The sequence below is a fragment of the Sparus aurata genome, chromosome 21, assembly GCF_900880675.1.
Source record: "Sparus aurata chromosome 21, fSpaAur1.1, whole genome shotgun sequence".
Classification (NCBI taxonomy): Eukaryota; Metazoa; Chordata; class Actinopteri; order Spariformes; family Sparidae; genus Sparus; species Sparus aurata.
The window spans coordinates 23,483,127-23,510,893 of NC_044207.1; the positions used below are offsets into that span (position 1 = coordinate 23,483,127).

General features: G+C 42.2%; 1 protein-coding gene and 1 long non-coding RNA gene across 10 annotated transcripts; one reads left to right on the top strand and one right to left on the bottom strand.

Annotated features, from left to right (window-relative positions):
- The first annotated feature begins 280 nt into the window (after nucleotides 1–280).
- On the top strand, nucleotides 281–27,747 carry kif1ab (kinesin family member 1Ab). 9 transcript variants are annotated; one of them, XM_030402687.1, is made up of 49 exons: nucleotides 281–746; nucleotides 1,884–2,042; nucleotides 5,885–5,958; nucleotides 6,142–6,321; nucleotides 6,473–6,541; nucleotides 7,356–7,534; nucleotides 7,654–7,765; nucleotides 8,104–8,181; nucleotides 8,353–8,418; nucleotides 8,508–8,525; nucleotides 8,634–8,712; nucleotides 8,807–8,885; nucleotides 9,950–10,092; nucleotides 10,266–10,304; nucleotides 11,306–11,505; nucleotides 11,692–11,771; nucleotides 12,079–12,154; nucleotides 12,243–12,322; nucleotides 12,405–12,511; nucleotides 12,649–12,732; nucleotides 12,908–13,088; nucleotides 13,213–13,285; nucleotides 13,377–13,467; nucleotides 13,569–13,717; nucleotides 14,401–14,579; nucleotides 14,722–14,859; nucleotides 14,956–15,074; nucleotides 15,189–15,274; nucleotides 15,401–15,536; nucleotides 15,984–16,164; nucleotides 16,563–16,653; nucleotides 16,763–16,881; nucleotides 16,987–17,042; nucleotides 17,181–17,289; nucleotides 17,451–17,517; nucleotides 17,645–17,729; nucleotides 17,841–17,946; nucleotides 18,920–18,943; nucleotides 19,093–19,207; nucleotides 19,329–19,462; nucleotides 19,562–19,623; nucleotides 19,720–19,865; nucleotides 19,970–20,158; nucleotides 20,289–20,360; nucleotides 21,065–21,171; nucleotides 22,609–22,728; nucleotides 22,864–23,056; nucleotides 23,145–23,263; nucleotides 23,563–23,620. In XM_030402687.1, exons 2-49 carry the CDS (start codon nucleotides 1,937–1,939, stop codon nucleotides 23,618–23,620), a joined length of 5,154 nt encoding a protein of 1,717 aa, XP_030258547.1. In that variant the 5' UTR covers nucleotides 281–746; nucleotides 1,884–1,936. The 9 variants fall into 9 exon arrangements, with proteins under 9 accessions (XP_030258547.1, XP_030258551.1, XP_030258546.1 ...); XM_030402686.1 differs by having other exon boundaries at nucleotides 282–746; nucleotides 15,401–15,566; nucleotides 23,563–27,747; XM_030402690.1 differs by having other exon boundaries at nucleotides 282–746; nucleotides 11,375–11,505; nucleotides 15,401–15,566; nucleotides 23,563–27,747.
- LOC115572533 (uncharacterized) lies at nucleotides 780–1,498 on the bottom strand. The gene is made up of 2 exons (XR_003982095.1): nucleotides 1,018–1,498; nucleotides 780–903 (listed from the first exon to the last, which is right to left on the bottom strand). It is a non-coding gene; the product is annotated as an uncharacterized LOC115572533 (long non-coding RNA).
- Nucleotides 27,748–27,767: the final 20 nt, after the last annotated feature.

Genomic DNA, 27,767 nt, shown 5'->3' on the forward strand with positions numbered 1-27,767 from the left:
CTACCTTGGGTCAGTTCACTTGTTTTTCTTTTTTTTTTCTGACATCCCAATTATGTGATAGTGAACATGATTTTTGTTGGCCACGATGGGCCCCAGAAAAGCTGTCTTCTCCTGTCTAGTCTCACTCTGAACCTCTGTTTTCACCCATGTTTGTCACTCTGGGGCCTCTTATCCCCCACCTCCTCCTCCTCCTCCTCCCGTGGTGCCTCGGTGCTGCATCGCTCTGCCTCATGGCTGCCGATGATGCTGATGCTGATGTCATCACCGCCTCCCAGCATCCCTGGCTGGCGTGCCACAGCAGCACCGCCATTTTCCCCTCGGTTCAGACTGACTGACTGACCGACCGACGGACAGACTGACGTCGGGCGGCTGGAGCATCCCTGCATCCATCCTCCTGTTCATCCATCCGGCCGTGGCTCCTCCCTCCTCCTGCCTCCTCCTGTCTCCCACTCCTCGCCTCTAATTGACGCACCGCTCCGGCAGCAGCCCACCCAAGCGCCGCTGCTGAAGCCGAGGCGCACACCATCTCTTTCTCTCCACCCCTCCTCTCTCTCCGGCGGATTCTCCATGTATGGATGCGCCACGGATAGGGATGCTGTAGGCTGACGACAGGAAGAGAGGAAGACGGGGGAAAAAACAATTCAGGCTGCCGAGGAGATCGAAGAAAGGAGCGAGCGGAGGACTCCTTCCTTTTTTGAATGGGCAGAGGATTCACCCTCTGCGGTCGTCGACGCTGAGCTGCTGAGGTAAGAAACGGATGTTTTTTTTTTTTTTTCGCGGCTCAGCATCGCGGCCGATTGGTGTCACGCCTCAGCGAGGACGATGCGTGTGCGTGTTGTTGATTTCGAGGCCTTTTGGGTAAAATACGGACGCTGCGTCAGGGGGGTCGGTGTCAACAATTGCCTTTAAAAAAAATGAAAAATAAACATACGATCACAAATGACACCACCTGCACCCTGAGTGTAATAAAAAAACACAGGAGATAATGGAGGATGTAAGCGTGATTTCGGCTCTGACCTCCTTTCTGACGCAGTGGTAGGTGATGTGGAGTCTGTGGCGTTTGTGTTTACGCGGCCTGTCTTTGAGGTGCGGCAGGCCGAGCAAGATGGAGGAGGCAATATTTACATGGCAGGGGGAATATTCGCTGCCTGTACGCGCAAATGTCTCCCCGGGATGAGCCTCCTCCAGCTCACTGTGAAGATGCTCAGATGGGATCGTGTTTGGCATCGATCCGGGGCTGACGACATGGATGTGCGCCGCGCAAAATACGCAAATACACCGTTAAAAAAAATAAAATAAATCACTAAACCTCCTGGTGATGAGCAGAGGAAACGGATAAAAGCCAACTTTAGAGATTTTAACAGAAGTGAGAACCAGATTCCTGTAGAGATGCTGTGAATTAAAAACGCCACGGCTGACTCCAGACATTTATGCATGTGTGTTATTTTCTGTGAGGCGGAGAGGGGATCCAGTTTCATCACAAGGCCTCCAGCCTTCAGTGATGGATGAATCCAGGGGATGATGATGATGATGGTGGCGATGATGCCGGGAAGAATAAGCAGCCATTTTATTGTGGAATAACAGTGATGCTGAGGGTCTTCCTGCCAAATAATGACCCAGCGTTTTAGTCAGCGTGTTTTAGAAGCTGACTGAAGCCAAACAGGACTGATTCAGGGCCTGGAGATGGAGGATGAGTCGTAGTCTGAGCCGTGTGGTGAAGCTAACAAGGCCCCTGTCCTGAATGTTTGATTATAATAACAACAACAGACCTCTGATAAATGATTTAAATCACCCCCAAAACAACAGGAAAGCCCTGTTTTCCACCTGACACGTCTCTGCTTGCGTTGTTTTTTCGTAACCCGTCTCATCATCTACCTGTGCAGGTTCCAGCTGTGTGTCATCACCTCTTCTCCTCGCTCACACACCCACCAGCAACATGGCGGGGGCTTCGGTGAAGGTGGCGGTGAGGGTCCGACCCTTCAACTCCAGAGAGATGGGGAAGGACAGCAAGTGCATCATTCAGATGTCAGGAAACACGACAAGTGAGTTCAAATCTGAGCCGGTGTTGTTGACGGATCTGAATGTTTACGCTTGTGGACAGCACTGTAATGGCAGCAACATAAGAGCACGTCAGTCTTTTGGACAAGGACCGTCAGCAGTGAGATTACTATTACAAGTCCCATATAAAGTACACTGTTTGTGTTTCATTGCAGAAAGATTTTAGTTGCAGATTTTGACACTAGAAGTCAGTTTTCACGTCCACCTTCTAAAGAGGGAAAGTCTCTGTGCGCTCACCGTGGATCTGAGTTTAACATGTTGGACTACAGCTAAAGATGATGTTATTGTCAGTTTAATCTGCCGAACATGTTCTCAATCACTTGATTCACCATTTGTTCTATCAAATGCCAGAAAATAGCGGAAAATGGCTGGTATTGTTTTTCAAGACCCGGGCTGACATCTTCGGATGGTTTGTTGTATCTGATCCACTGTGCAAAACCCTAAAGGTATTTAAATCATTATTCAACCAAGACACACAAAAAACAGCATATTATCAGATTTAAGAAGGTTGTAATTAATAGGAATTGTTGCTTGGAAAAAGATTTGATGGTTTATAAACATAGTTGCCACTTAATTCTCTGGGAAATAACTTGGTGAAAGTCTGAAAAAGACTGAAGGTGACTTTACTTAAAAAAAACTGAGGAAGTCAATGAACCTCAAAATGACCAACTAACATAATCTAATAATTTATCAATTGTTAAAACTTGTTAGCTCATACAATTTAACATGTTAAGAACTAGCCTATTTTTTGTCTCTGCTCAATAATTAGGTACCAAGCTATATATTTCATTTATATATTACCGTAGGTGCTGAAAATCTAGCCAAACTGGGCTCCGCTCAGACTTAACAGGTAAAATATAATAGTCTACTTTACTTGGTAATTCTGAGGTAATCTGTAAGTGTATTTTAAAGCCTCAGTTGCCAAGATGCTAAGCTAAGTGTAGTCTTGTTTTCAGCACTTAGACTTTTTAAAATGTAACATTTTTACATGTTCATAGATGCTGTTTGTTTTCTAATGAGGGAGAAGGAGTAGATGTAATCTGAAGGAGGCTGAACTGGTCAATTAAACTTCTTTTTAGGGGTCGACCAGCCTGTTTTCTGCAATATACAGACACTGATACTGATTCTTAGTTATCAAGGAGACCAATAAACAGGAAGTCGAACTGATACATTTGCAGTAAAAATAAAATTTTACTGTCAAAGTTGGGAATGTACAACAAACTACAATTGACTCACTTTTGAGGTACTTTACTGGAGTATATCCATTTTCTGCTACTTTAAACTTCTAATCCACATATAAAAAAAGATTGGTGACTAGAGAAAGCAAAAGGATGTTGCATCAGAGCCAAAGTAGTGCGTCCTAAAATAGTTAATTGTCTCGACAATAGGGCACAAAAAACACCGATACCAGTAAATGGAAAAAATGCTGAATAACGGCCCCTGATAACAGACCAGGCTGATAGTCGGTCCTGTTTCTTCTCAGGAAAAACTGAGCAGAAAATTATTTTTATATCTTATAAACATGTCAGATGGGGATGTTTGAAGAAAGGAAATTAATCCCAGGGATTAGTGGGCTAAAAGCGATGTATAAACACCAACTTTAACCTGGATTATCTGTTCTTTTTGCAAACAAACATTTACGTTGTCAGGACAAAAAAATGAAAGTCAGGAGGAATCATCAAGAAATAAGATATGAGACATATCAAATAAATGTAATATACTGTGCATGCGTGCTGTATATAATCTGTGAAATGATTCTGCAGTGATGTGTTCCTTCCTTCCTCTAAACCCTATTCTTTGATACATTCTTTGTCTTTACTCCCTTAAAGAGATGAATATACCTGAAAAATTCAACTGAAACGTTGAATACTTCATGTTAGACGACAGAGAGCCTCCAAAGAAAACACCCAAACATCTGTCAGTCTGTTGTCAGAAGTGATTTTGAATGGCTCTTCAGTAATTTTCCACTCTGCCTCGCAACACGTTCATGTGAAAAATTGAGACAGTCTGATCGAGCAGCTCTGAGGGTCACATATGTGTTTAATGTCTCGCTCATGATTTTAGGGCGCAGCGACCTTCATGCTGCTGTTTTGATCTAGTTCCTGTGACCTACATCGAGACAAGTTTAGCTTTTTCACCTCCAGTTATTTGTCTTGTAGACAGCTTCGCCCTCCGGTAACAAGAGAGTGGGCAGGGAGGCATGCGGCATCTTGGCAGCTCGGAAAACGAAACAAAAGCTTCAGTCAGGCCTGAAGCCTGTGTGTGTGTGTGTGTGTGTGTGTGTGTGTGTGTGTGTGTGTGTGTAGGACGTAGTGCCCGCCGCAGCTCTCCTCTCATCATACGAGCTGCAGGGACCAAAAAAGACCTCGTTGTTCTGGTCGAGGCCAGACGAGTGGTCAGCTGATGCAAGTGTGTGTGTGTGTGTGTGTGTGTCCGTGGAGGCGAAAGCGGGAGTGTGTTAGAGCTTGTTGTGGCTTTGTGTGTTTTTAATGACCTCATTACGGCCAAACTTTCATTATTCTATCTCAGTAACTTCTCCGACCGCCGAACTTGACGGCTCACGTTTTCCAACAGTTGTCCTCTATTTTTCTGCTTTGTGATCACACTGCTCCCCGTTATCTGCTAATGGATGAATGGATGGATGGATGGATGGTCACACTGTGTTGTTTATGGCTGAGTGCATGTTTCAGCAGGACTGTGCTGCTGCTGCTGTAATGAACTTGTCCACAGGGGGCGATGCAGTGGATTCAGTCTGCAGCCAGAAATGCAGCTGCTCCGGCTCAGTTCTTGTTTCATATTCTGCGCGCTCTACACCCCTCGTCTCTTTAAAAAGGGATGAGTGATGCATTTAAAAAACGCTGCTTTTGACCCGCACTGTGGCATCTCTGGTCAGATCATTTCAGAGTGTGGTCGACGTCTCTCTGTTGATGCAGTTTTGACACTTTAAATGCTGGTAAATCTGCTTTAACTCTGGTACCAAGAATTCAAAATCACCGCGTAGAGGACAGGCTGTGAATCGACAGACTGAGCAATGTGTGCTTTCATTTAACCACAGTAGTGTGGCATAAGAGCGCATATATTTTGTTCTAGCCACTATTTGCTGTTAATTGGTGGTTGGTTTGTTCACGTGGTGCGGATTGTCAATGAGGTTATGTGAGGTCTGAAAACAGAAATAAGAGGACATAACTGCAGTGATTGCTACAATTTGACTGAAAAGTAGATTGTTGTCGCCTTCAAGATCGATGACAATCTATAATGTGTCAGAATTTTCTTTTAAATGATTTTGACTGTTGTATTAAGAGTTTTGAGAACATGGCACATTTTGGGGCATTAAAGTTTTTTGCAGTAGATAGATAGATAGATAAATAGATAGATAGATAGATAGATACTTTATTTATCCCGAGGTAAATTCAAATATCCAGTAGCATTCAAAATACAAACCATACATTAAACATACATTAAACTAAAATTAAAAACTAATAAACAGTCACTTTTCCCTCAAAACGGCACTTCTGTTTCCAACAACTGCATCTGAACAATCAAGAAAAGCTGTTTATAATCAAGATGACACGGCATAAATGGAATGAATTGATCTTTATGGATAATATTTGCTAACCTTAACTGAATTTGTGTGTGTTACATGTTAAAGGTACTGTGAGGGTGCAACGAGGCGAATGAGAGTGTTTTGATTTGAAAGGTTTTTAATTGAAACATTTTCACAGTCTGCAGGTTACGTGAAACGGACGGCAAAAAGACTGAGTGTTAAAGGTTGTGAGAGTGACTCTGTTTCGGATGCCTCTAACTGATCTGTTTTCTTCTGTTTTAGCGATCCTGAACCCCAAACAGCCGAAGGAAAACAAGAGTTTCAACTTTGACTATTCGTACTGGTCACACACCACGGTGAGTTTCACTGCGTCACTATCAGAGAGGACATTTACTCATTTGCACTTAAACAAACCAATAATTGCAAAGAAAAATGTGATCTTTAGTATTTAACTTCCAGCGTGTTCTGATGTCAGAGAGACATCAGTGAGAAATGCTAAATCACCGCCTCTCTTTACCTTTTATTCTCTCTGTCTGCAGCCTGAGGACATCAACTATGCGTCCCAGATGCAGGTGTACAAGGACATCGGAGAGGAGATGCTGCTTCACGCCTTTGAAGGCTACAACGTGTGCATATTTGCATACGGCCAGACGGGAGCGGGCAAAAGCTACACCATGATGGGCCGACAGGAGAAGGACCAGCAAGGAATCATACCTCTGGTAATACCGAACACATGGCTGGTCTAAAATTAAACGCAAAACACAAAATAATTCACGTATTCCTACTGAGAGAGAAGCAAAATAACTTCTCGTCTTCAATATTTAATGAGACCACAGCCGTGACGGTCTGTTCTACATCTGTTCTTTGTAGCTGTGCGAGGACCTCTTCACCAAGATCAATGACAGCAATAATGACAACAGCATGTCGTACTCTGTGGAGGTGAGTGGTGTCAAACTTTAATGTTCACGTGTGCTATTTTTTTAAACATTTCGAGCTCTTGGAGGCTCTTTTTGTGCAACAATCTGTCTCAGTCACGACACACATAAACCGCCGAACATCCAAGACTATAAAAGCAATGATTTAATTTCTGATGTTTCGGAGCATAAATACATAAATGTTTATTGTACCAGATAATCAGAGCCTATTTTGATTGATTTGTGGTCTTTTATTGCCAAGGAGCCACCGACTAGTATTGATCACCATTTCAAAACTCATACAAAACATTTTACAACTCAGCCAGCTCTTTGGCAGTGATGGAATGTAACTAAATACATTTACTAAAGTACTGTACATAAGTGCAACTTGAGCTACTTGTACTTGAGTATTTCCATTTTCTGCTACTTCATACTTCCACATCTGCTGGTCACTGCTACAGTCAGGTTAATAAACAACAGTGAGGATAAATCCACTTCTTAATAGCACAATTTCATTTCTGAGCTCTCCTCCTGTCGGATCAGAGCAGAATCTGATGTGACTTTGGGACTTTGTTCCTCCAGGAGCTCTGGCTCTGCACTCCTATCTTTTCTCTAGAGCTGGCTGGCTCCACCCTCCCCACACAACACTCATCAACCATCTTTCATTTTGTTATGCTAGAGACTTCACACTGACATTATGTGCATTTAACTAACTAACATCAGACTTGTACAATTCTTGTTGGACTTTAACCAAAGTAATATATCAACAGAATATCTTTACTTTTATTTAAGTGTGACCTTTGGGCACTATTTAAAACACTGCTCTTTGCCTCCTGCAGGTGAGTTACATGGAGATCTACTGTGAGCGCGTGCGTGACCTGCTGAATCCCAAGAACAAAGGAAACCTGCGCGTCAGAGAGCACCCACTGATGGGACCCTACGTCGAAGATCTGTCCAAGCTTGCTGTCACTTCATACAACGACATCCAGGACCTGATGGACTCTGGAAACAAAGCCAGGTAACCGAACGAGACTGATGGGACTCTGGAAGACACGAGGCATTCAGCGGCTGGAACAAGTGATGGATGGAGCGGATAATGAATAAGCATCTAATGCAGCCTTTTTTCTTTTTTTTCAGGACTGTGGCGGCGACCAACATGAACGAGACCAGCAGCCGCTCCCACGCCGTCTTCAACATCATCTTCACGCAGAAGAAACACGACATGGATTCGGAAAACACGTCAGAGAAGGTGCCGACAACGAGCTCGGCTCAGTCAATTCTCCCTGTATGACTGAAACAAATGATGTTTTTCTGCCTCTCGGACAAATAAATCAATAAGAGGGAGGAGTTTTCTTTTTCTGAACCTTGCTTCACCACAGCAGCCTCAGAAGAGATGAATAGTTTTATTACCTTTTACGACCCGAATGGAGGCCGTCTGTGGCGTTGTTATCTGGTGATTGTGTTGTTGTATTGATTGATAACCACGTATGGTGCTCCACAGCCAGCTCTCCCGCTGCAGTTACAAGTGAATGCGGTGGATGTTTTAACTCCTTCATCTTATTTTGAAAATATTTTGTTTCGTCGCAGGTCAGCAAGATCAGTCTGGTGGACTTGGCCGGCAGCGAGAGAGCCGACTCCACCGGCGCTAAAGGAACCAGACTGAAGGTGAGAGGCAGCGGATGTTTTAGGTTGTTTTGATGGTATTACTGCACACTTGGAGGACAGAGACACATTATTAAAGGTTGTTTGATAGCAGTATCTCTAATTTAAAATGTTCTCATGAATAGATGGAAAAAAAAATTGCTAAAATTGACTTTTATTTCTTCGTGTTTGCAGGAAGGAGCAAACATCAACAAATCTCTGACTACACTGGGGAAAGTTATTTCAGCTCTTGCTGAAGTGGTATGTTTTTATTTAACACTTGATAAAAATACTCATATTTAATGTGGTTCAAAATGACAAACGTTGGCATGTCTCTTCTATTTTTTCAGGACTCAGCACCAAACAAGGTGAGTCTTAACAACTATCACAGATTTTAAAAAGCAAATACAATACATTCAGAATTTTTTGAGTACTTTTCTGGTGTGATCAGAGGAGATATGTGTTTTTTTTTTCAGAACAAGAAAAAGAAGAAGGTTGAAAATTTCATCCCCTACAGAGATTCAGTCCTGACTTGGCTACTGAGGGAGAACCTGGGTAAGCGCACACTTTACATAAACCTCAGCTTTGAACCTGATGAAATCATTTTGCTGTCTAAATAACTGCATCGTCTGACGTTCTTGTCATTCAGGAGGAAATTCTCGCACAGCCATGGTGGCCGCGCTCAGCCCTGCTGACATTAACTACGATGAGACCCTCAGCACCCTCCGGTGAGGGAAATATCAATGAAAGCTCTTTTTAAAGACCATTGACATCAGAGGCTTCTTTTCTTCGTGAATAACATTTTGATGATAATGTCACATTTATGCACTGGTTTTGCACTGACACTTTTGAGCATTTCTCTGTGTACATTTGCACATTGGTGAGGAAAATGGACTTCATGAGGCGCAGCAGTTTCGTTGCACTACAACATATTTAGGCGTTTATTTTATTTCAGACTTCTGTTATGGACCTGAATTAAATGAGATCGTACAATTTGCAAATTGAAACATACAATATCTTAAAACTTGTAACACAAAGATAATTTTCCTCATGTTTGCGATAAACTGGGGAAGTTTCATGATATTATCAAATTTTACACTTTTCACCAGCCATTACAAGACATATCTTTAACAGTTTCTTTTCTCATACTGTGAGCCAGAAATCTTCACTTCAGTAGCAATTACATACAACAAACCTTCCAGGTTCATGTTTATTATATATCCTTTCAATATTTTGAAACCCTTCAAAACATAGATAGGATATATTTTGTTTAAGGATTTTTTCACATATCATTCATAATCTGATTAGCATAACATTTTATTCATATAAACTTAGCAAGATTGGATTATTTATGGCTGTTTAATAATCAAAACATATTCTGATTTAAGAGCGATACAAACAAAGTGTTACAAAAAATTCCTCTCTAGATATTCAGATTTCTGTTCTGAAAATGTACGCAAATTCATGCATATTTAACCAGAATGGCACTCAGTAGTGTGCACACCTCCGCCAAGGCTCATCAGTCCTCTTTATTCAATCAAGCCTAATCTATTATCACTCAAAAATCTTAACCACTCATAACTGCTTAACCATAATTTAAGATCATCAGATGTAGGAGCTGCATCAAATTTAAGTCACACATAGATACACCTATTTTTGTTCGTTAGGATGAAAGAAGCATTAAGCTCATATTGTCATTAATTAGTCCTTGTAATTCAGTATGCAGATGGCCAAGGCGTCATGTTTCACAGCATAATGGTTTACGTGTCCGCGTCGACCTCCGTCCCTGCAGGTACGCTGATCGCGCCAAACAGATCCGCTGCAACGCCGTGATCAACGAGGACCCCAACAACCGCCTGGTGCGAGAGCTGAAGGAGGAGGTGGCTCGCCTCAAAGACCTGCTGTATGCACAGGGCCTGGGAGACATCATCGAGAGTGAGTGTCCCTCAAACAAAACACTCGTCCATCCACATGCACGCACAACCTGAATTTAGACTTCTTGTGTGCAGTTCATTTTCAGACCGTACGTGTCAGACAGAGGATGATGGTGTAACTTGGGAGTGTGGGTGTCGCTCACGCTCATTCTCTTCTCTCCTCTGTCCTATCAGCGTATCGCTGCACTGGCCCCGTCATCACTGGTTTGAAATGTGTGTATAACTCGAGCGAGCCTGCGCTTTGCAACTAATAGAAATGATTCCCGAGCCGGCCTTCTTCCTCTCTTGCCACACCAGAGACCGAACTAACAAGAGACCGTAAATGAAGACATTAGCCTTCAGACCAGACTCGAATCAAGTGAAAGATATTTTAAAACCAACACAATGTTTTTTAGAGCAACACAAAAAATACGATCAGAGTTTAAACCCTGTAGCCTTAAATTACTTTTTATCAGGAATTCTGCAAAATGGCCTCCTTCTTTCTTTCCTTTAGTTCTGGTTTCCATGGCAAGATGTGTTTTTTCTCTCTCAGCCTTCTAAAATACTTTCTTCCTCATTAACACAAAAAAAAAATCTGAATTGGCTGATCCTGTGGTTCATTAAGAATCCGAAGCAGACAGAGTCAAAGCCAGCCGATCAGTGATCATGGAAGAAAGGACTGACTGGGAGGACGCCATTTTGGCTCTCTGTGTGTGGAGCTGATTGAAGCTATGAGTCAGATGCTTAGAGGCTGGAAAACAACAGGACATGCAACACATGAGACAAAAAGACAACATACCAGGCTGTATTTGACCATCATGCATTGTAGTGATGGATATATCGTTGATTTTCTTTCTCGAAACATTCTCATGCTTGCGAGCTTGTCGTCCGCGTGTATTTTTCAGTGTCAGAGAAGAATTTGGCATTCTGTGCTCTCTCTCAGTTTGAGTTGCTCTTTTGTCTCTGTCTGCGATGGCTTTGGTAAAGCAAATGACCTCTGCTTCTTTGATCCATTATTTGAGCTTTCTCTTCTTTTTTTTTTGTACTCCTCCCCGTTGTTCCCTTGTTTTTTTTCCTCCTCCTTCTTATCTGTTTCTCCGCGTGTTCCTCTCAACCCCCGATGTCTCTCCTTAACTACCCGGCGTCTGCTTCCTACCTTCCGTCCGTCCGTCTGTCCTTCCTTCCTTCCTTCTTTCCTTTGCTCACTTCCCATGCGACGCCTCTCTCTCTGGCAGACCTGTGCGATTACAAGAATTTTGTGAACAATCGCCAGGCTGTCAATCAAAGGGGTGATCTCTCCGCAGTGTCCAATGCCATGACAGGAATGAGTCCCTCGCCCTCGCTCTCGGCCCTGTCCAGTCGCGCCGGGTCCATCGCCAACCTCCACGACCGCATCTTCAGCCCGGCCAGCGAGGAGGCCATCGAGAGGCTCAAGGTAGGAAGGGCGGTGGTGAATTTGTTACAGTGTGTGGGGAAGGTTCGATATGTGCTCGTAGACAGAAGTAAGGTGAGCATGGATGAGAAAATCGTAGCAATGTGGTGGAAATGTGGCTCTTAAAATTCCAAGGTTCATGATTCCAATTTGAGTGTGTTGAAGTTTGAATCTTAATTTTGCCGACAGGAAACCGAGAAAATCATCGCGGAGCTCAACGAGACATGGGAGGAGAAGCTGCGGCGAACTGAGGCCATCCGTATGGACAGGTAAGTAATTAATACGTTTAGCCTTTTAATACTCACTTGCCTTTAAGGGTGAGTCCACCTATTTTTAGAATGTGTTTCGGTGTTGGATGCCAGACTACTTCCTTCTTCCTACTGAAGTATTAACACAATAAATTAATGACACAGTCCGAGTATCTTGTGGGTTGAACGTTGGGTGTCAAAATTAACAACGGTAGCAGTAACGCCAAAGGAAAAATGATCCTTAAATGATCCCTTTTGAACAATTTTCACCTTATTTTTCTCTGTAAGTGATGCGTTCTGGCGTTAACTGTGTGGTTGCCTCCTGCAGAGAGGCACTGCTGGCCGAGATGGGTGTCGCCATGAGAGAAGATGGAGGCACTTTGGGCGTGTTCTCCCCGAAAAAGGTTAGACTTGTTTCGCCGTTGCGTGATATTTACATTTATCTGATATCACACAAACACCCAACCGCATTTGTCACGGTCGCCCTTTCAGACCCCTCATCTGGTGAACCTGAACGAAGACCCGCTGATGTCAGAGTGTCTGCTGTACTACATCAAAGACGGCACCACCAAGTAAGGCTTTACACTTTGAGATCTGATCCAGATTATTGTGCTGTTTTCTGAGACTCAAATGGATTATCTTATCTTCCCTCAGGGTCGGCCGTGAGAATGCCAAGACTCGCCAAGACATTGTTCTCAGCGGCCATTTTATCAAAGATGAACACTGCACCTTCAGCAGCACCACTGGCCCTCAGGGAGAAGGTAAAGGAAGCCAGCGCCAAACAACAGTGTTACATAAACTGTATATATACACGTTGAACAATAAGTAAGCAAAGGTTTATATTATATATTTATTAAATGATTTGTTGTTATAGCAGTATAATCTTTGTCTTGAACAGGATGTGTCATCCTGGAGCCATGTGAGGGGACAGAGACGTACGTCAACGGGAAGAGAGTGACCTCTCCTATTGTTTTGCGCTCTGGTATGTTTGACGCTTTATATACGTTTGTCAGAGTACGGAAAGTAATTGCATCTAGAGGCAAAGCATTCAATGTATCAGGAGGAAAACACAAAATCATCAATACGAACGTTTAACAGGTCTGATCTGTAGTTTAGCTTTTGATGCCATAGCGTTTGAACTTGAACCGACTTTCTAGGGAACCGCATCATCATGGGGAAGAGCCACGTGTTCCGCTTCAACGATCCAGAGCAGGCTCGCCTGGAGCGAGAGAGGACGCCGTGTGCCGAGACGCCGGTGGAGCCGGTCGACTGGGCCTTTGCTCAGAGGGAGCTGCTGGAGAAACAAGGCATCGACATGAAGCAGGAGATGGAGCAGAGGTGTGTGGAGAAGAGGCTGAGATGATGATGATGATGATGATGATTGGCTTCACTGTGTTATGTTACTATTCACTGATATTTGGTTATATTACTGTTTTAACGTATAGTTTTGAATCCCTTTCAGGCTTCAGGAGCTCGAAGATCAGTACCGCAAAGAAAGAGAAGAAGCCAGTAACCTGCTGGAACAGCAGAGGCTGGTGAGTGCCATCTGCATTTAATAGAGACGTTCACCATTTAATTTACCAGTTCAAACATGCCTGTTTTGATCTGAATCTTGTCTTCTTTCAGGACTACGAGAGCAAACTGGAAGCTCTCCAGAGACAAGTCGACTCTCGGTACCTGGAGTCTCCTGAGGAAGAAGAGGAGCCTGAGGAGGAAGGTGATACTGTCACTTTTTACTGTCTCAATTATCTGAATCAGGCGGCTCTTTTCTCTTCTGGTCAAAATGTATTCACACGTGTCTCGTGTTGTGCCCTCCAGTGCCGTGGACGGAGCGTGAGACTGAGTTGGCTCTGTGGGCGTTCAGAAAATGGCGTTTCTACCAGTTCACCTCTCTCAGGGACCTACTTTGGGGCAACGCCATCTTCCTCAAAGAGGCTAATGCTATCAGTGTGGAGCTGAAGAAAAAGGTAACTCAGCACTGTGAGATTATGTTTTAGATAAACACAAAACAGATTTTTGCTGAATAAAATCATCCAAACCTACTTTCATTTTGTCATCATAGCCTTAAGGTTGTTTAAAGTCTGTCTTTTGTTGTTTCCTTGGTGTTATCCTTCCTTAAAATTACAATATTGAGATGAGAATAATGTTTTTTTGTCGAATCAGAGTGCAAATTTCTCACCATTTTCATGAGGACTTAGCTCTTCAGTCCAGACTGCAGGCAGAGTGCAGATTAAAAAGTGTCCGTCAGTGGCCATTGACAGAAACTGAGGTTAACTGGATTTGCATCAGAGCGAGTCTGTCTCACTTGATTGTCTTCCAGTGAGTCATCATAATGTAATACACTGTGCTGCATACTGAATATGAAATCGGTGCAGCAGAAGGCAGAAATGACAAAGCATAATTTTGACTTGTTTTAGGCCAAAATTAACTTCCGCTGCTTCACGTCTCGCTCAGTTTTTGATGAGCCCTCCAAGCTGCTTGTATTACAAGGAGCTGGAGATCAAGCTCTGACTTTAATGCCGCACACTTTCTGTTTTATTGAAGGAAAATGTTACCACGTCAGATCTGCTGCTCCCTCTCCTCTCTTTCAGGATGCAGGAGGATATAAGACAAGCAGTCACTCACGTCTTGTTTCTCGTGACGTCCACAGGTGCAGTTCCAGTTCGTCCTGTTGACCGACACTCTCTACTCTCCCCTGCCCCCCGACCTGCTGCCACCCTGTGTGGCCAAAGAGAGGGAGAGACGACCTTTCCCTCGAACCATCGTTGCTGTTGAAGTACAAGATCAGAAGAACGGAGCCACGCATTACTGGACCCTGGAGAAACTCAGGTGCGGTGGTTTTTTGTCAGCTATGATACATTTTATTCCAGCTCTGTCTCTATATCCAGTTTTGATCCATGCATCAGCACATACACTGAAGATATGTCGGCCCTTAGTAAGTTTTTTGCTCCTGTTACACTGCCCCCTGCAGGCAGAGGCTGGACCTGATGAGAGAAATGTACGACCGTGCTGCAGAGCTCCCCAGCAGTGCTGTGGAGGACTGTGACCACGCTCTGACCGGAGGCGATCCCTTCTACGACCGCTTCCCCTGGTTCCGTCTGGTCGGCAGGTTCGTCACCATCTAAACACTGATATTGATTTCGATTTAAATCCGGCTCTTTTATCGCTCAATAGTCGCTTTGATCACATCCTACTACTCCCTCAGGGCTTTTGTGTACCTGAGTAACCTGCTGTACCCGGTGCCCCTGGTGCATCGCGTGGCCATCGTCAGTGAGAAAGGAGAGGTGAAAGGCTTCCTCAGGGTGGCTGTGCAGGCCATCTCAGGTACAAATAGTCTCATCATGGCATTGCGGCTGCTCTGATTTGTACTGATTTTGTATTAAGAATCATTGTGAAGCTCGTTTGACATCTCTTTCCTCTTGTTTTGTCTCACTTCAGCCGATGAAGAGGCCCCTGATTATGGCTCTGGTGTGAGGCAGTCAGGCACTGCCAAGATCTCCTTTGAGGACAAACAGTTTGAGAAGGTACGACCGGGCCAGTGACTTGTAAAAAGTCTGATGTAAATGTGTTCCATGTTCATGTTATGATGTACACAAATAGCTAAAAGTTTTTCTGATCATAAAGCCGACTGTTTTACCGTCTTACTTCAGTTTCAGACCGAGTCGTGTCCCGGCAGTCTCTCACACTCCAACACCTCCCAGGAGGAGCTGCGAATCGTGGAGGGAGAGGGACAGAACTCGGACATTGGAATCTCTGCCGATGAAGTCAACAACAACACCTGTCCAGGTGAGGAGACAGAAAGCGGCGACATCCAAGGCGAGTCAATCTCCATAGACCCCCAGTGTTAAGGATTTGTCTATGTAAATCACTGGTTTAAATTATATCAACTTTGGCATGATTAAGGGCACGGCCACTTAAAGTGACAGCTAGCCTTGAATAAAGAGGATGGAGGAGTTTACTGTGCTTGTGTTCACAATTTATAAAGATCTGTTAGTCAGACAAGAAGAACTTAAGGCCACATTTAGATGAATTTTGTCTATTGGAAGCATAGTGTTGGCTTCTACTTATTATATATTTGTTGATAAGCAACCAAAATCAGTGTCCTTCCTCTAATTATATTTAAAAGTATGTTTTGAAGTTACCCATCTAAAGTTAACAGTACACTATTGTTGAAGTAATTCCTTAAATAAAAAGGATAATTATCTAAATTAGATTTTTTTTTCTTCCATGAAGCCATCGAAGCTCCCCAAAGCCCAGCCAAGAGTACAGGCCTGGGTCTGGATCTTCCTCTGGACCTCTCCCCGGAGAAAGCTCTGTCGCACCTGAAGATCGGCAGCACCTTCACCTTCAGAGTCACCGTCCTGCAGGCCTCCAGCATCTCGGCCGAGTACGCCGACATCTTCTGCCAGTTCAAGTGAGTTCACGCACCAAAGTCCTGGATAATGTTGATATGAGACACAATAGCAAACAATCCTTGTCTTTGTCAGAAATCTCTTTTTTTCTGTGAAACATCTAATAAATAAAAAAAAATGCAAATAAAAATTATAAATAATTAAAAAATCAGGAAATGTATTCATGCAATTCAGCTTTCCACACTTAGATAATAATGGCATATTAACACCTGCATGTTTACACCTCTATACTTACATATGTTGCTGTTAAAAGCTCATATTAAATTGTTTTGACTTGAAAAAATACCACAATATTAATGTAATCACCAAATTGTACTTTGAAATGCAACACAAGATCAACCCCATTTTCTAATTTACAACAGTATGTGTTTTAATGTTGGCTGATTTCACCTTTTTTCAGCTTCATCCACCGCCACGACGAAGCTTTCTCCACCGAGCCGCTGAAGAACACCGGGAGAGGACCTCCGCTGGGCTTCTACCATGTTCAAAATGTAAACACTGAACTGCGTATTCAGATCCATTATCAGCAAATATTAATGATTACTGCTACTGAAATATGTGTACTTGTCATTAAAAAGTATTTCCTCTCTTCTCTGTTAGATCACGGTGGAGGTGACAAAGTCCTTCGTGGAGTACATCAAGACTCAGCCCATCGTCTTCGAGGTGTTCGGTCACTATCAGAAACAGCCCTTCCCTCCGCTCTGCAAAGACCTGATCAGGTCAGGGAGAAATTTAACATTTGATTTCCTCCGATTAATCATTTCCAGGTGTCAGTTTCAGATGGTAGGAAACTTTCCTCACGTTTTCATTTCTTTGTCTTGTAGTCCACTGAGACCTTCCAGGAGGCAGTTCCCCAGGGTGATGCCCTTATCCAAACCAGGTTAGCACAACGAGATGCTAATTATTCCTTTATTTTTAATTTAACCACACATTTAACCACCAGTTACCCTTGAGCTCAGTTTAGTACAGTCTCGTTTACTCTGTCACTCATTCGTCTGCCCGCTCTTCTTTCCTCCAGTGCCGGCCACGAAGCTCAGCACCCTGACTCGCTCCACCGCGGGACCCTGTCACGCCAAATACGACCTCATGGCCTTCTTTGAGATCTGCGAGCTGGAAGCTAACGGAGAGTGAGTCCATGTTTCCACTTTGTAGCACAGAGCGAGGCACGCGGAAAGATCACATGCACACAAAAAAAACATTGTCTGTTTCTGCAGTTAATCTAAAGGTCATCTGAGTTGAAAGAACTGAAGATGAACTTTTAATGTGCTGATTGTTTCCCTGTTTCTAGCTACATCCCAGCTGTTGTCGACCACAGAGGCGGGATGCCCTGCCACGGCACGTTCCTCTTACATCAGGTCTGACAAATCATGTTTCCAGATGTTTCTTGTGTCTGTGTTGTAGTTTAATATAGTTTTTTTTTTTTTTATCTTTACCACTGGAAACAAAAAGGTTTTCTCACCCACTACTCTCTCGACTCCACAGGGCATTCAGAGGAGGATCACAGTCACCATCGCTCACGAAACAGGAAATGATATCGAGTGGAAAGAGGTGAAGGAGCTGGTTATCGGTGAGTAATAAAGACGTTTCAAACACATGTCTGGCCAAGATGGTTTGACTTTAGTGGGAAGAAATCTCTAGAAGGATATTTCCTCTCTCATCGTGACTCGTTTGACTTCAGGTCGCATTCGAAACACACCAGAGGCCGATGAGACCATCATAGACCCAAACATCCTGTCCCTCAACATCCTGTCCTCCGGATACTTCTGGCCAAAACACAACGACAAGTATGACTCTGAGACTGAGTATTCATTTACTTCTCTGTCTGTTTATTACCAGCTGTCTTCTTTCCACGTCTTCACAAACCTGTGCAGGAAAAATCTGTATGGAGGATTAAAACTGCCAATATAAAAAAATCACTATATACATTTATAAATGAATTAATATTATTAATTAAATAAACCAAAAATAATATTTGAAAAAATTATACAGGCATGAATTAATTTCTAAAATCTTACGTTGATGTAGATTTTTGTTTTAAAAGCTTCTCTATTTATTTGCAGTTATATTAATTAACTTATTTTATTTACTTTCTGATTTGATTTGAGTTTTTCAGTATTAATTTATTCATTTTTTGTTTGTTGTTTTTGCTTATTTATGATTAGAAATTATTTTTCTTTCCTTTTTCTATCCACAAAAATATTTATTTCTGTTTTTTTTATTATTTTATTTTTACATTGCTTTTATGCATTTCTGCTTCATTATGATATACCTGTTGCTTTGTTTAGCAAATTTAACATCGCTTCAGTGTGCATTTTATAGTCAAATATTGTTTGCCTTTAATCAGGGCTGGGCAATATACTGTGTATAGGATACATTATATTGTTAGTGTATTATAAGTGTTCTTCTTGTTCTAATACTAGTCTTTACCCACTTAGTCATTATATTGACATTACTGATGATTATTCATCAAATATCTAATTGTGTTATTATGGACGTACAATTAGTCCTCCTTACAATATAGTCACAACATCCATATAAGGTCCTAGCATTTATGAAATTCTTTACAACTATATTGTATATCCAGATCTTGCCTGTGGATAATAATATTATTTTTCAGGCCTTATTGCCCAGCCCCACCTTCAATGCTTTTTTCAGCTTGCACTGATCAGTATTATTTGCTGAGTTCAAACTTTTAACAGCTGCAGTTAAAAGTTTCTAACTCGTGTCCTGTTTCTCTTTATTCTTTATTAACGGCAGCGTCTCCTTGGGAGTTGATCATAGGTATAAACTGACAATCACTTTTGTCTTTTCTATATTTATTTCTGATAATAACGAGTCCATTTGCTCTTAGGATTTTCATAAAGTTGACTCTTTTCTTCTTTTAACAATCATGCGGATAGATGATGACATTTGTGTTTGTCGCGCTGCAGAACTTTCTACCGATTTGAGGCAGCGTGGGACAGCTCGATGCACAACTCTCTGCTGCTGAACAGAGTCACTCCCTATGGAGAGAAGATCTACATCACCCTCTCTGCTTATCTAGAGGTACTGGAGACGACATGTGATGCTAGTGACATTTGTTTTATATAATTTGGTCTTCCCCCATCCCCATCATAATCAGATACTTAGTAGGCTGATTTGTCACTGTCTGATGTATTTGACCTAGATGGAGAACTGCACTCAGCCAACAGTGATCACCAAAGACTTCTGCATGGTGTTTTATTCCCGCGACGCGAAGCTGCCGGCCTCTCGCTCCATCAGAAACCTCTTCAGCACCGGCTGCCTCCGGCCCTCTGAGAGGTACACATTTATGGATTCACAGTCAGAAATGTGTTGGGAGTTTCATTAATTTTGTCTCACTTCTCAACACTTTCTAAACGTCTTTCCTTTCCTTCTCAGTAACCGCGTCACCGGAGTCTACGAAGTCACCCTCTGCCACGTGGCGGACAACGGAAGTCCAGGTGAAACTGAAATCTAAGAAAATAATCAGCAAACACAACAAATACTTTCCTCTGGTTGTATTTTTTAAAGCATTTCTTTTTCTTACCTTTGTCCAGGCATGCAGCGTCGTCGCAGGCGCGTGCTGGACACCTCTGTGGCGTACGTTCGAGGAGAGGAGAACCTGGCTGGATGGAGGCCTCGCAGTGACAGCCTCATCCTGGACCACCAGTGGGAGCTGGAGAAACTCAGTTTACTGCAGGAGGTGATCTAATCAACTTACTTGAAAGGTCCCAATCAAGCTCCCTTCGAGCCTTTTTGGACCACAACAGCTGACATTTTTACATTTGTACCTGCTGGTGTTTCTAGGTGGAGAAGACCAGGCACTACCTGCTGCTGAGGGAGAAGCTGGAGGCGACTCTGCAGGCAGGACAGGACGCGCTCTACAAGAGCAGCGACATCAGCGACTTTGCAAAGAGCCCCGTCCTCAGCCACAGTCCCGGCAGCAGCCCGGCCCTCGACAGCCCCAACCAGAGGCAGAGGGAGCTGGCTGCCAAGGTGACCGCTGCTCTCTGAGGCCCGCCAGCGCTTCGCCTCAGTTGAACTATTCGTTCTTAAATTGTTTTGATCCGATGCGGAGTTTATGAATCGTCCTCTGAACAAGGTCTTTCCCTTTTCTTCTTTCCAGTGTCTGCGTCTTCTGATGCACACCTTCAACAGGGAGTACAGCCAGGTGAGCAGCAGTGCCAGTGAGAGCAAGGTGAGCCCCAGCCTAGGCCCTCTAACCCGGCCCGTTAATCCTTCTGAACCTTTACCGCAAAAATATTAAAGCCCCGCACTTCAACCTCTCTCTGCATTCATTCATTATTTAAGCATTTTTTCCTGCACAGATTCCTCTTTTTTTTTTCACATTTCTTTCTTCCTTGTCCCATCTTCTATCTTCTGTCTTAATAACCACTCAGTAGACACGAGTAAAACATTATTCCTCGACGGAACCGGCTGTATGAGAGACAATATTGACTCAGGTCTACTGCTTCACTCTGTCTGCCACAACCAGTGCACCCATATCTCATACCTTAAATTGATTTAGCTTCTCTTTTCCCCCTTTACCCACCCTCATCCCTCCACTTTAGACCCCGCGAGGCTCCCACTAACCCGACGTTACTCCTGCATGTCCTCTTTAACATGTTAATCAGCGAGGGGCTCTTAGATAATGAGGATTTATATTATAATGGTACAGGAATGGTTCTACTATTACATTGCTAGAATATAACAAATTGTCTGATTGAATTGTTCTCTGAATGCATGTCTGTGTCGTACGTGCTTAATTGTTTGCCGGTTTGTTTTGTCTGTATCTGTATCCGTCCCTCTGGTCTTGTGTGTGTGTGTGTGTGTGTGCGTGCGTGCTACTCCACCCGTGGTTTGTCGTGAATGTGTCTCCGTGTGTGGTTGTGTGTGTTTTAGCTTTCTGAGATGTCGGCGTCGCTAATGAGAGACTCCTCCTCGTCTCTGAGCACGCTCACCCCGTCCTCTACCTGCCCCTCACTGGTCGAGGGACATTATGACATCAGGTATGTGATTCTAATGCTGCCACTCATCGCAGCATGACTGTAATACAATGTAGAGATCTGTCAGGTTTGAGATACCTCGCTCAATAATCTGCACGTGTCTGTTGATACCAGTGCCTTCTTCCTTTAAACAGTAGATGATTTTCGCTTTGCTGTCCCAAAACACTGCTTCTAAGCGTCCATTTTCCTACATTTACTCTGAACAAACCATTGTTGTTGCCGCCTCTGCCAGTTTCTTTCCAGGAAAAGTAGGTCGCCATCAAAGCCGTATAAAACATGCTTCTGATATGCTAAATGACTCATGAATGGTTCCAGTTGGTGACATCATCACAAAACAAACACGAGAAGGTTGGCCGTGGTACAAGTAATTCAAATAATTTACTTAAGTAGCAATATCACAATGTAAAAATACTTTATGTGTGAAGGCTTGACATTCAAAATCATACTAGTACAAAAGTATGATCAGCAAAGTATACTGAGATATCAAATAAAACAGATCAGCTCCTTTCAGAGTTTTAATATGATGTATTACATATTATTAGGTTATTAGTGCTGATGCATTAACATAAAAGCAGTATTTTGATAAACATGGAGACAATTCCTGACTCCTAGGTAGTTTAATTTATGATAGTATATCTCATTTTACAAACTAGTAATGTTTTGAATTGTATGTAAGCAATAACCAGGGATGGGCCGGATTACTTTGAATTGAAATCAGTGCATGAATACAAATTATGTGGCATTTATGGATAGTAATTAGGAATGTACTCCATTTGAAAAATAACTTTAATCTAATCTGAATACTTTGGGGTTACATTATTATTGCTTCAAAATCAAACATTAAAAATATTTCACCTTACACCAAAAAAGTGGATTGAACCACAAAAATTTTACAAATTTTTCTCTGTAAAAAATTCTAAATGTTTTTAATAGGAATAAAATGATATATTTTTTTACCTTTACCTTTACATAAACAGTATTGCTCCAACCTGTAGATGTACTGTGTGTATCCTACAACATGATAGAAAATGTAGGATGCTGTTTCTATATTGTAAGCTGTTGTTGCTCCCTTTCTTGAAATCAAAGATCTTATGGAGGTATTTTGTCTTGTAATGCAGGAGAAGGAGTTACTCAGAATGTTAACCTTCAATTTTTTTGGCAAATTAAAAGAAATAAAAACTCCATTATTATCCTAAAAAGACAAACAAAACATTTTTTTCAAACGTAATCTGGGTTGTTATTTATTTTTTATAATCCGATTACATAATCCCAATTATATGTAATCTGTTAATACCCAATCCTACCAGTAACTGAAACCTTTGAGATGGAGCAGAAGTATAAAGTAGTGCAGGTCAGTCACTCATTGTTGGCATCGAGGAATGGATTAGTTAACCCATGTTCCTTTTGTCACATTATAAACACTTGATCTATGTTGTGTAGACACACTGAACCCAGTTCAGGAGCCTCGACACCAGATCTGGACCCGTACAGCCCAGTGGACAGAAAGAAAGCTCTCAGAGGATGCACCTTTGTCCCTGACATCCAGGAGATTCGTGTCAGGTCAGACCACACACAATGATTCATCCTGAGTCACTGTAGTTAAACATTTTATGAATAAACTGTAAACTGCTTGGAACAATAAAGGAAAGTTGTCAGCTTATTTCTTAATATTAGTATTTCTTTATCTGATTGCAGCCCCATTGTGTCAAAGAAAGGCTACCTGCACTTCCTGGAGCCCCACACCAGCGGCTGGGTGAAGCGCTACGTGGTGGTGCGCCGGCCCTACGTCTACCTGTACCGCAGCGAGAGGGACAGCGTTGAGAGAGCCGTCATCAACCTGTCGTCTGCGAAGGTGGAATACAGCGAAGACAAACAGACCCTACTGCGGGTACGACCAAGCTTCGGTTCAATAATAACACTTATTTTTTTAAATAAATGCCTCGATTGAACTTATTTTTACTATTTCACGTCTCCAGACTCCCAACACGTTTGCTGTGTGCACCGAGCACCGTGGGATACTGCTACAAGCCACCAATGACAAAGAGATGCACGACTGGCTGTACGCTTTCAACCCACTGTTAGCCGGCACCATCAGGTAAAGATAGAAAATGATACGGGGAAACTGTAGAGGGGAAATCCAATATGGCACAATATAATCACCCATGAAACATCCTGGACAGACTGCTCAGCAACACAGATCATCCAATATTATAAAAGTAACTGCAGTAACAATTTCACAGGTCCCATAGTTGTCTGTAAAAGTGCTTCTCCTTCCTTTATCTATAGTTGCTAGTTATCAGTTTCAATAAAAACACCCGTTACAATGTTTATTTTGCTTGATTTTAAGAAATATGTTTCGTCTTCCCTCCTCTGTCTCTGGTCTCCTCTCCTCAGGTCAAAGCTTTCCCGGAGAAAGTCGGTCCAGTCGGCCCCCACTGCGCAGAGGATGTGAGAAACAAACCGGTCCGATGGAAAACAAGCAAACAAACAAAACAATACAATCTAAAAGCTCCACTTACCATCCTGCTCTAATGAACATAGACCGTATAAACATTATACAACCATTTAAATAACCTTGTATATGACGACTGTCCCAGTCCCAAACGTCACTCAATCGCTCATCCCAAAAAAACCCCAACGAAACCGTCTTTACTCTGTTTTTGCAGCCGCCACCTGAAAGCCCTGCATGGTGTGATTCCCCCCTGACCTTTAGAAGAAACCTAAGACAAACTAACCACCCGAAACCTGTTAATTAACCTACCTGTGCTGGGCATTGGGACTAGTTTTGATTAGTTTCCATGTAGAAACCTGCGAGGCTACCAGTTCCCTGTGTATAGTTATCAGAAGGTCAAGTCCCTTTCTTCATTATAGTAGCTGAGAGTAAGTCCCCGGTTTGAATCAGCCATTCACGTATTTCTAAATAACGCCATCAGATGAGGAGGAAAGATGACAATAGCTCCACATGTATCCATCATATACTGTGCATTACCTCAGTTCGGATTGGCTTGGTGCTCTACAGCATAGAGTATTTCTTTCACTGCAGAGGTTTCAGATGAAGAACAGATCAGCCGTTTCAACTTTGAAGTAGCATGAGGGATTTGTTAGGACAAAAGGGTGAGTTGTTGTTAGTGTCGTTTTCTTTTCTAAATGAGTTCGTTGAGTACACTGAGGCAAAATAATCCATTATCAAGAGAGATGGCTCGTGTCCTTGTCTTTTTTTAACATGATCCCTTGTGCTTAGAACCACACAGAATATCGTTATTTATTGTTGCTAGCGTAGGTTCTCGGCACTGTTATTTATTGTGACAGGACCAATGACCACTTATGTTGCATGGCACTTTATTGTCTTTATTGAGTTGATGTGTTGTATCTCACATTCACACATTTGTTCTTACCAAAGCTTTATTTTGTTGTTTTAAATCTTTCAAATCATTGTCCACGTGTACAGTTGCATTAACAGATATTTAGGATGTTAAAGGAATAGTTTGACATTTTGGGAAATCTATTTCTTGCCGAGAACTAGCAGCCAGTTGGGTTAGCTTAGCATAATGACTGGAAACAAGTGGAAATGGCTAGCCTGGTTCTGTCCATGGGTAATGATACAGGCCTACCATCACCACTAACAGGGCAGTAATTATAATGAAAATTCGAATATGCTCGCAATGTTTCCCCTAATATATTAAATAGAGATAGAAATTGAAAAATGGTCCATGCAGTAACTAAACGTAGAGTGTACTGCAGTTCTGCGCGTGGTTTGTCCAAGTGATGTTGCCGGATCCCAGAAAAAAAGCTGTTGCACCAAAGTTAACTTGTAAATATGTAAATAAAAAAACGACAATTCGCTCAACCTTGGTAACGATACCTGCATCCCTGAGCTCTAATCTTTACCATCATGTACAATGATACGAGGAAAGGGAAAAAGTAACAACAGCAATGAAATACACAACAATTTACTATTTGACATTATTGTGAAGACAATAATTATATTCACTAAAAGTTGATCAATGTGTAAATTATTGTTATTTTTTTCAAATGGCAACTAAATGGGAATTTTCGGCTTGGGACACCTGCTTGCAAATTGCGGCAAAGTGACCCCAATTTTGACTTAAATTTCTACGGCATTGAAGTAACTTAAAAAAAACCATATATATAATTTTTTGATCCAAATGACATTCGATGCCTTACTGAGCTTCAGAGGTGCTGGTAGCCAGGCTACCTCTCCACGTCTCCAGTTTTTATGCTATGCTAGGCTAGACACAAGTCCTGTTACTGATGTGCTGCACTGACTTTTCGTCCTTCGGGGAACACTGGTTATATTCGTAACCTCCACATGTAACTTTTGGCAAGAATGCGCAGAAGAATTTCCCAAACTGTTTCTACAAACTTATGAATGACACCCGAATTGACCTAAGATGTTTGACATGATAAAAACACCAGGAGGACAGCTGTACTGTAGATCGGTGGTTTTACTTTAAACAAAGGAGCACTTGTTCTGTCCGTTATGGGTCAGCCGAGTTGCCGCATTGAAGTTTACTTTTAAAGTCTCGTCTAGTAGCTAAATAGAAAGTTGTGACTGACCATGGACCTGTAATCTGTCGAAGGCAGTTGCTTTGAGCGGGCAAGAGCGTTGTCCATGCACCAGATAGTGCCTCCCTTTCTTCACCTCTTTTTCTTCTCTCCCTCCTCCATCGTTGTCACTGAAGTTAGTCACATGTGTCCAGGGTTAAGCTTTTATGTAGAGTTAAACTAGATGCATTTTTTTCATATCGATGATCTATGTTATTGTTTTGGAGAGTGAATATTATCAATGATGCTATAATAGTATGTTGGTACAGCCTGTTACAGTAGAATACAGCGTATATCTCATTATCATTGACCGTAAATGTTGCATTTTACAGTAAAAGCAATGCCCCCCCCCCTCTTAGCTCTTAGCTTTTGTACTGTAGCTGCTAGATATTTGACAGCCTGATGCTTGTGTGGGAAACCAGTACAGTATGATGAGCTTGGTGCTGACTTTTATGTTCAGGGATGGTTTTTTAGTTTATTTTATCTGCAATATGTTATTTTGCACTATACCAAGATGACCCCAAGTGTTAGGTAATGATGGTAAATTAATATTAGGCTATCCCCGCTGAGTTTGTGTTGTACCATCTGCATTTGAGGGGATGTCATCTGTATCTGAAGAACATCCTCTACCAAAGACATGGTCAGCAAACCATTTTGTCTTCACCATGTTTCCTTCCTGTTTCGTGTCTGACTGGTTATGATCAGCTTTCAACAATCAGCCTGACTTATAATCAGTCAACAGAAAGTGTTGAGGACTCTGCACGCCACAGGCCAGCCAACCTGTTGAGCAATGCAGCCTGATACTTTATTTCACATTTCACCTCAGATTTGTTGGTACTTGTTTGCTTCTGTGATTTTTAAAATTATATTATGTCTGTTATCATATAATTTAATGGGATTGTGGCATTTATTCCTGTATGTTTTGGGTCATCTCGGTATAATCAACTTAAATTGTTTTGTAAAAAGCTCAAAGATATATACTGTGTGTTGTCTGCTGGAACAGAAGACAAAGGAAAGTTTTATTTATAAAGTTTTGAAGGATGGATTATGTTATAATATATTGCACTCACGCACAAAGCATCTTTATTTACTATGATTTTATATGGCGATGTTTTTAAGAATGTATGGAAAAGACTGGCTCGTGTTTAAAAACATTTTACAGCCCTGTCCTGACGGGAGGAGAAGGTTATATATCTGAGACTGTGTCATTTTTGCTTCAGCAATCAAACAACCATCAAACTCGCTGCACCAAATTGCATTGATTTGTTTTAGTTTAAAACTGGCGGATGATTTGCAATGCTTCCAGCCCTCATAGTTCAGGGTATCATGTTAAGGAACAAACACTTTGTGAGACAGTTTTAGTGCACCGGCCAATAATCGTTGAAAGGTAAATGAGTTGATTATTTTATATTTGGCCGCTTTTTAACTGTCATAGCTCTGGATCGATGCATGCAGGTCCACTTATCTTCTGCTGTACTCTGTCCCTCTCTCCTGCCTTACCCCTTTGCTAATGACAACAGCTTATCTCCCCCCTAAAGTGCTTCTTGTAAAGTATTGTCATTCATGATCCTTGTAATGACTAACTGGAAACCTTCCTCTTGGCTCTGTCTTGTATATAAATGGAGATTTTCTGTGTTGGGTCTCATCACACAGATGATATTAACTCTCTCTTCCTCTGTATACCATGATGAATAAGAATAACTAGGCCTGCTGCTTCGTCAAGTGTCACCTCAGAGTAAAGTGAGCTGATCTGGGATCAGTTTTTGCACATTTCAGCTCATTGTGTGGGTGAGGTGGCCGTCGTGGACCGGGTTGAATATCCCAAGGTCTGCTCTTTTGCTCGGAGCTGCTTGGCAGAGGCAGAAACAGGTCCAAGCCTGTGATGAAGTCTTAATCTCAGTGCTCACGTTTATCTTTTGAGTGTTCTGGAGTTCTTTCTCATGTCTGTGGACACGTAACAAAAGTTGTCAAGAAAAAAAATAAGGTGAATAAATAAATGAGTGTTGAAACTTACGAAACGTCTTAGTGTGATG

What these genes read in the sequence shown, in the direction of transcription:
- kif1ab (XM_030402686.1), top strand. Translation starts at nt 1,937, where the DNA reads ATGGCGGGGGCTTCGGTGAAGGTGGCGGTGAGGGTCCGACCCTTCAAC. An exon ending in TGCCTCCGGCCCTCTGAGAG is followed by an intron (nt 19,463 to 19,561) that starts GTACACATTTAT and finishes TTTCCTTCTCAG; the next exon opens with TAACCGCGTCACCGGAGTCT. An exon ending in AACTCAGTTTACTGCAGGAG is followed by an intron (nt 19,866 to 19,969) that starts GTGATCTAATCA and finishes TGGTGTTTCTAG; the next exon opens with GTGGAGAAGACCAGGCACTA.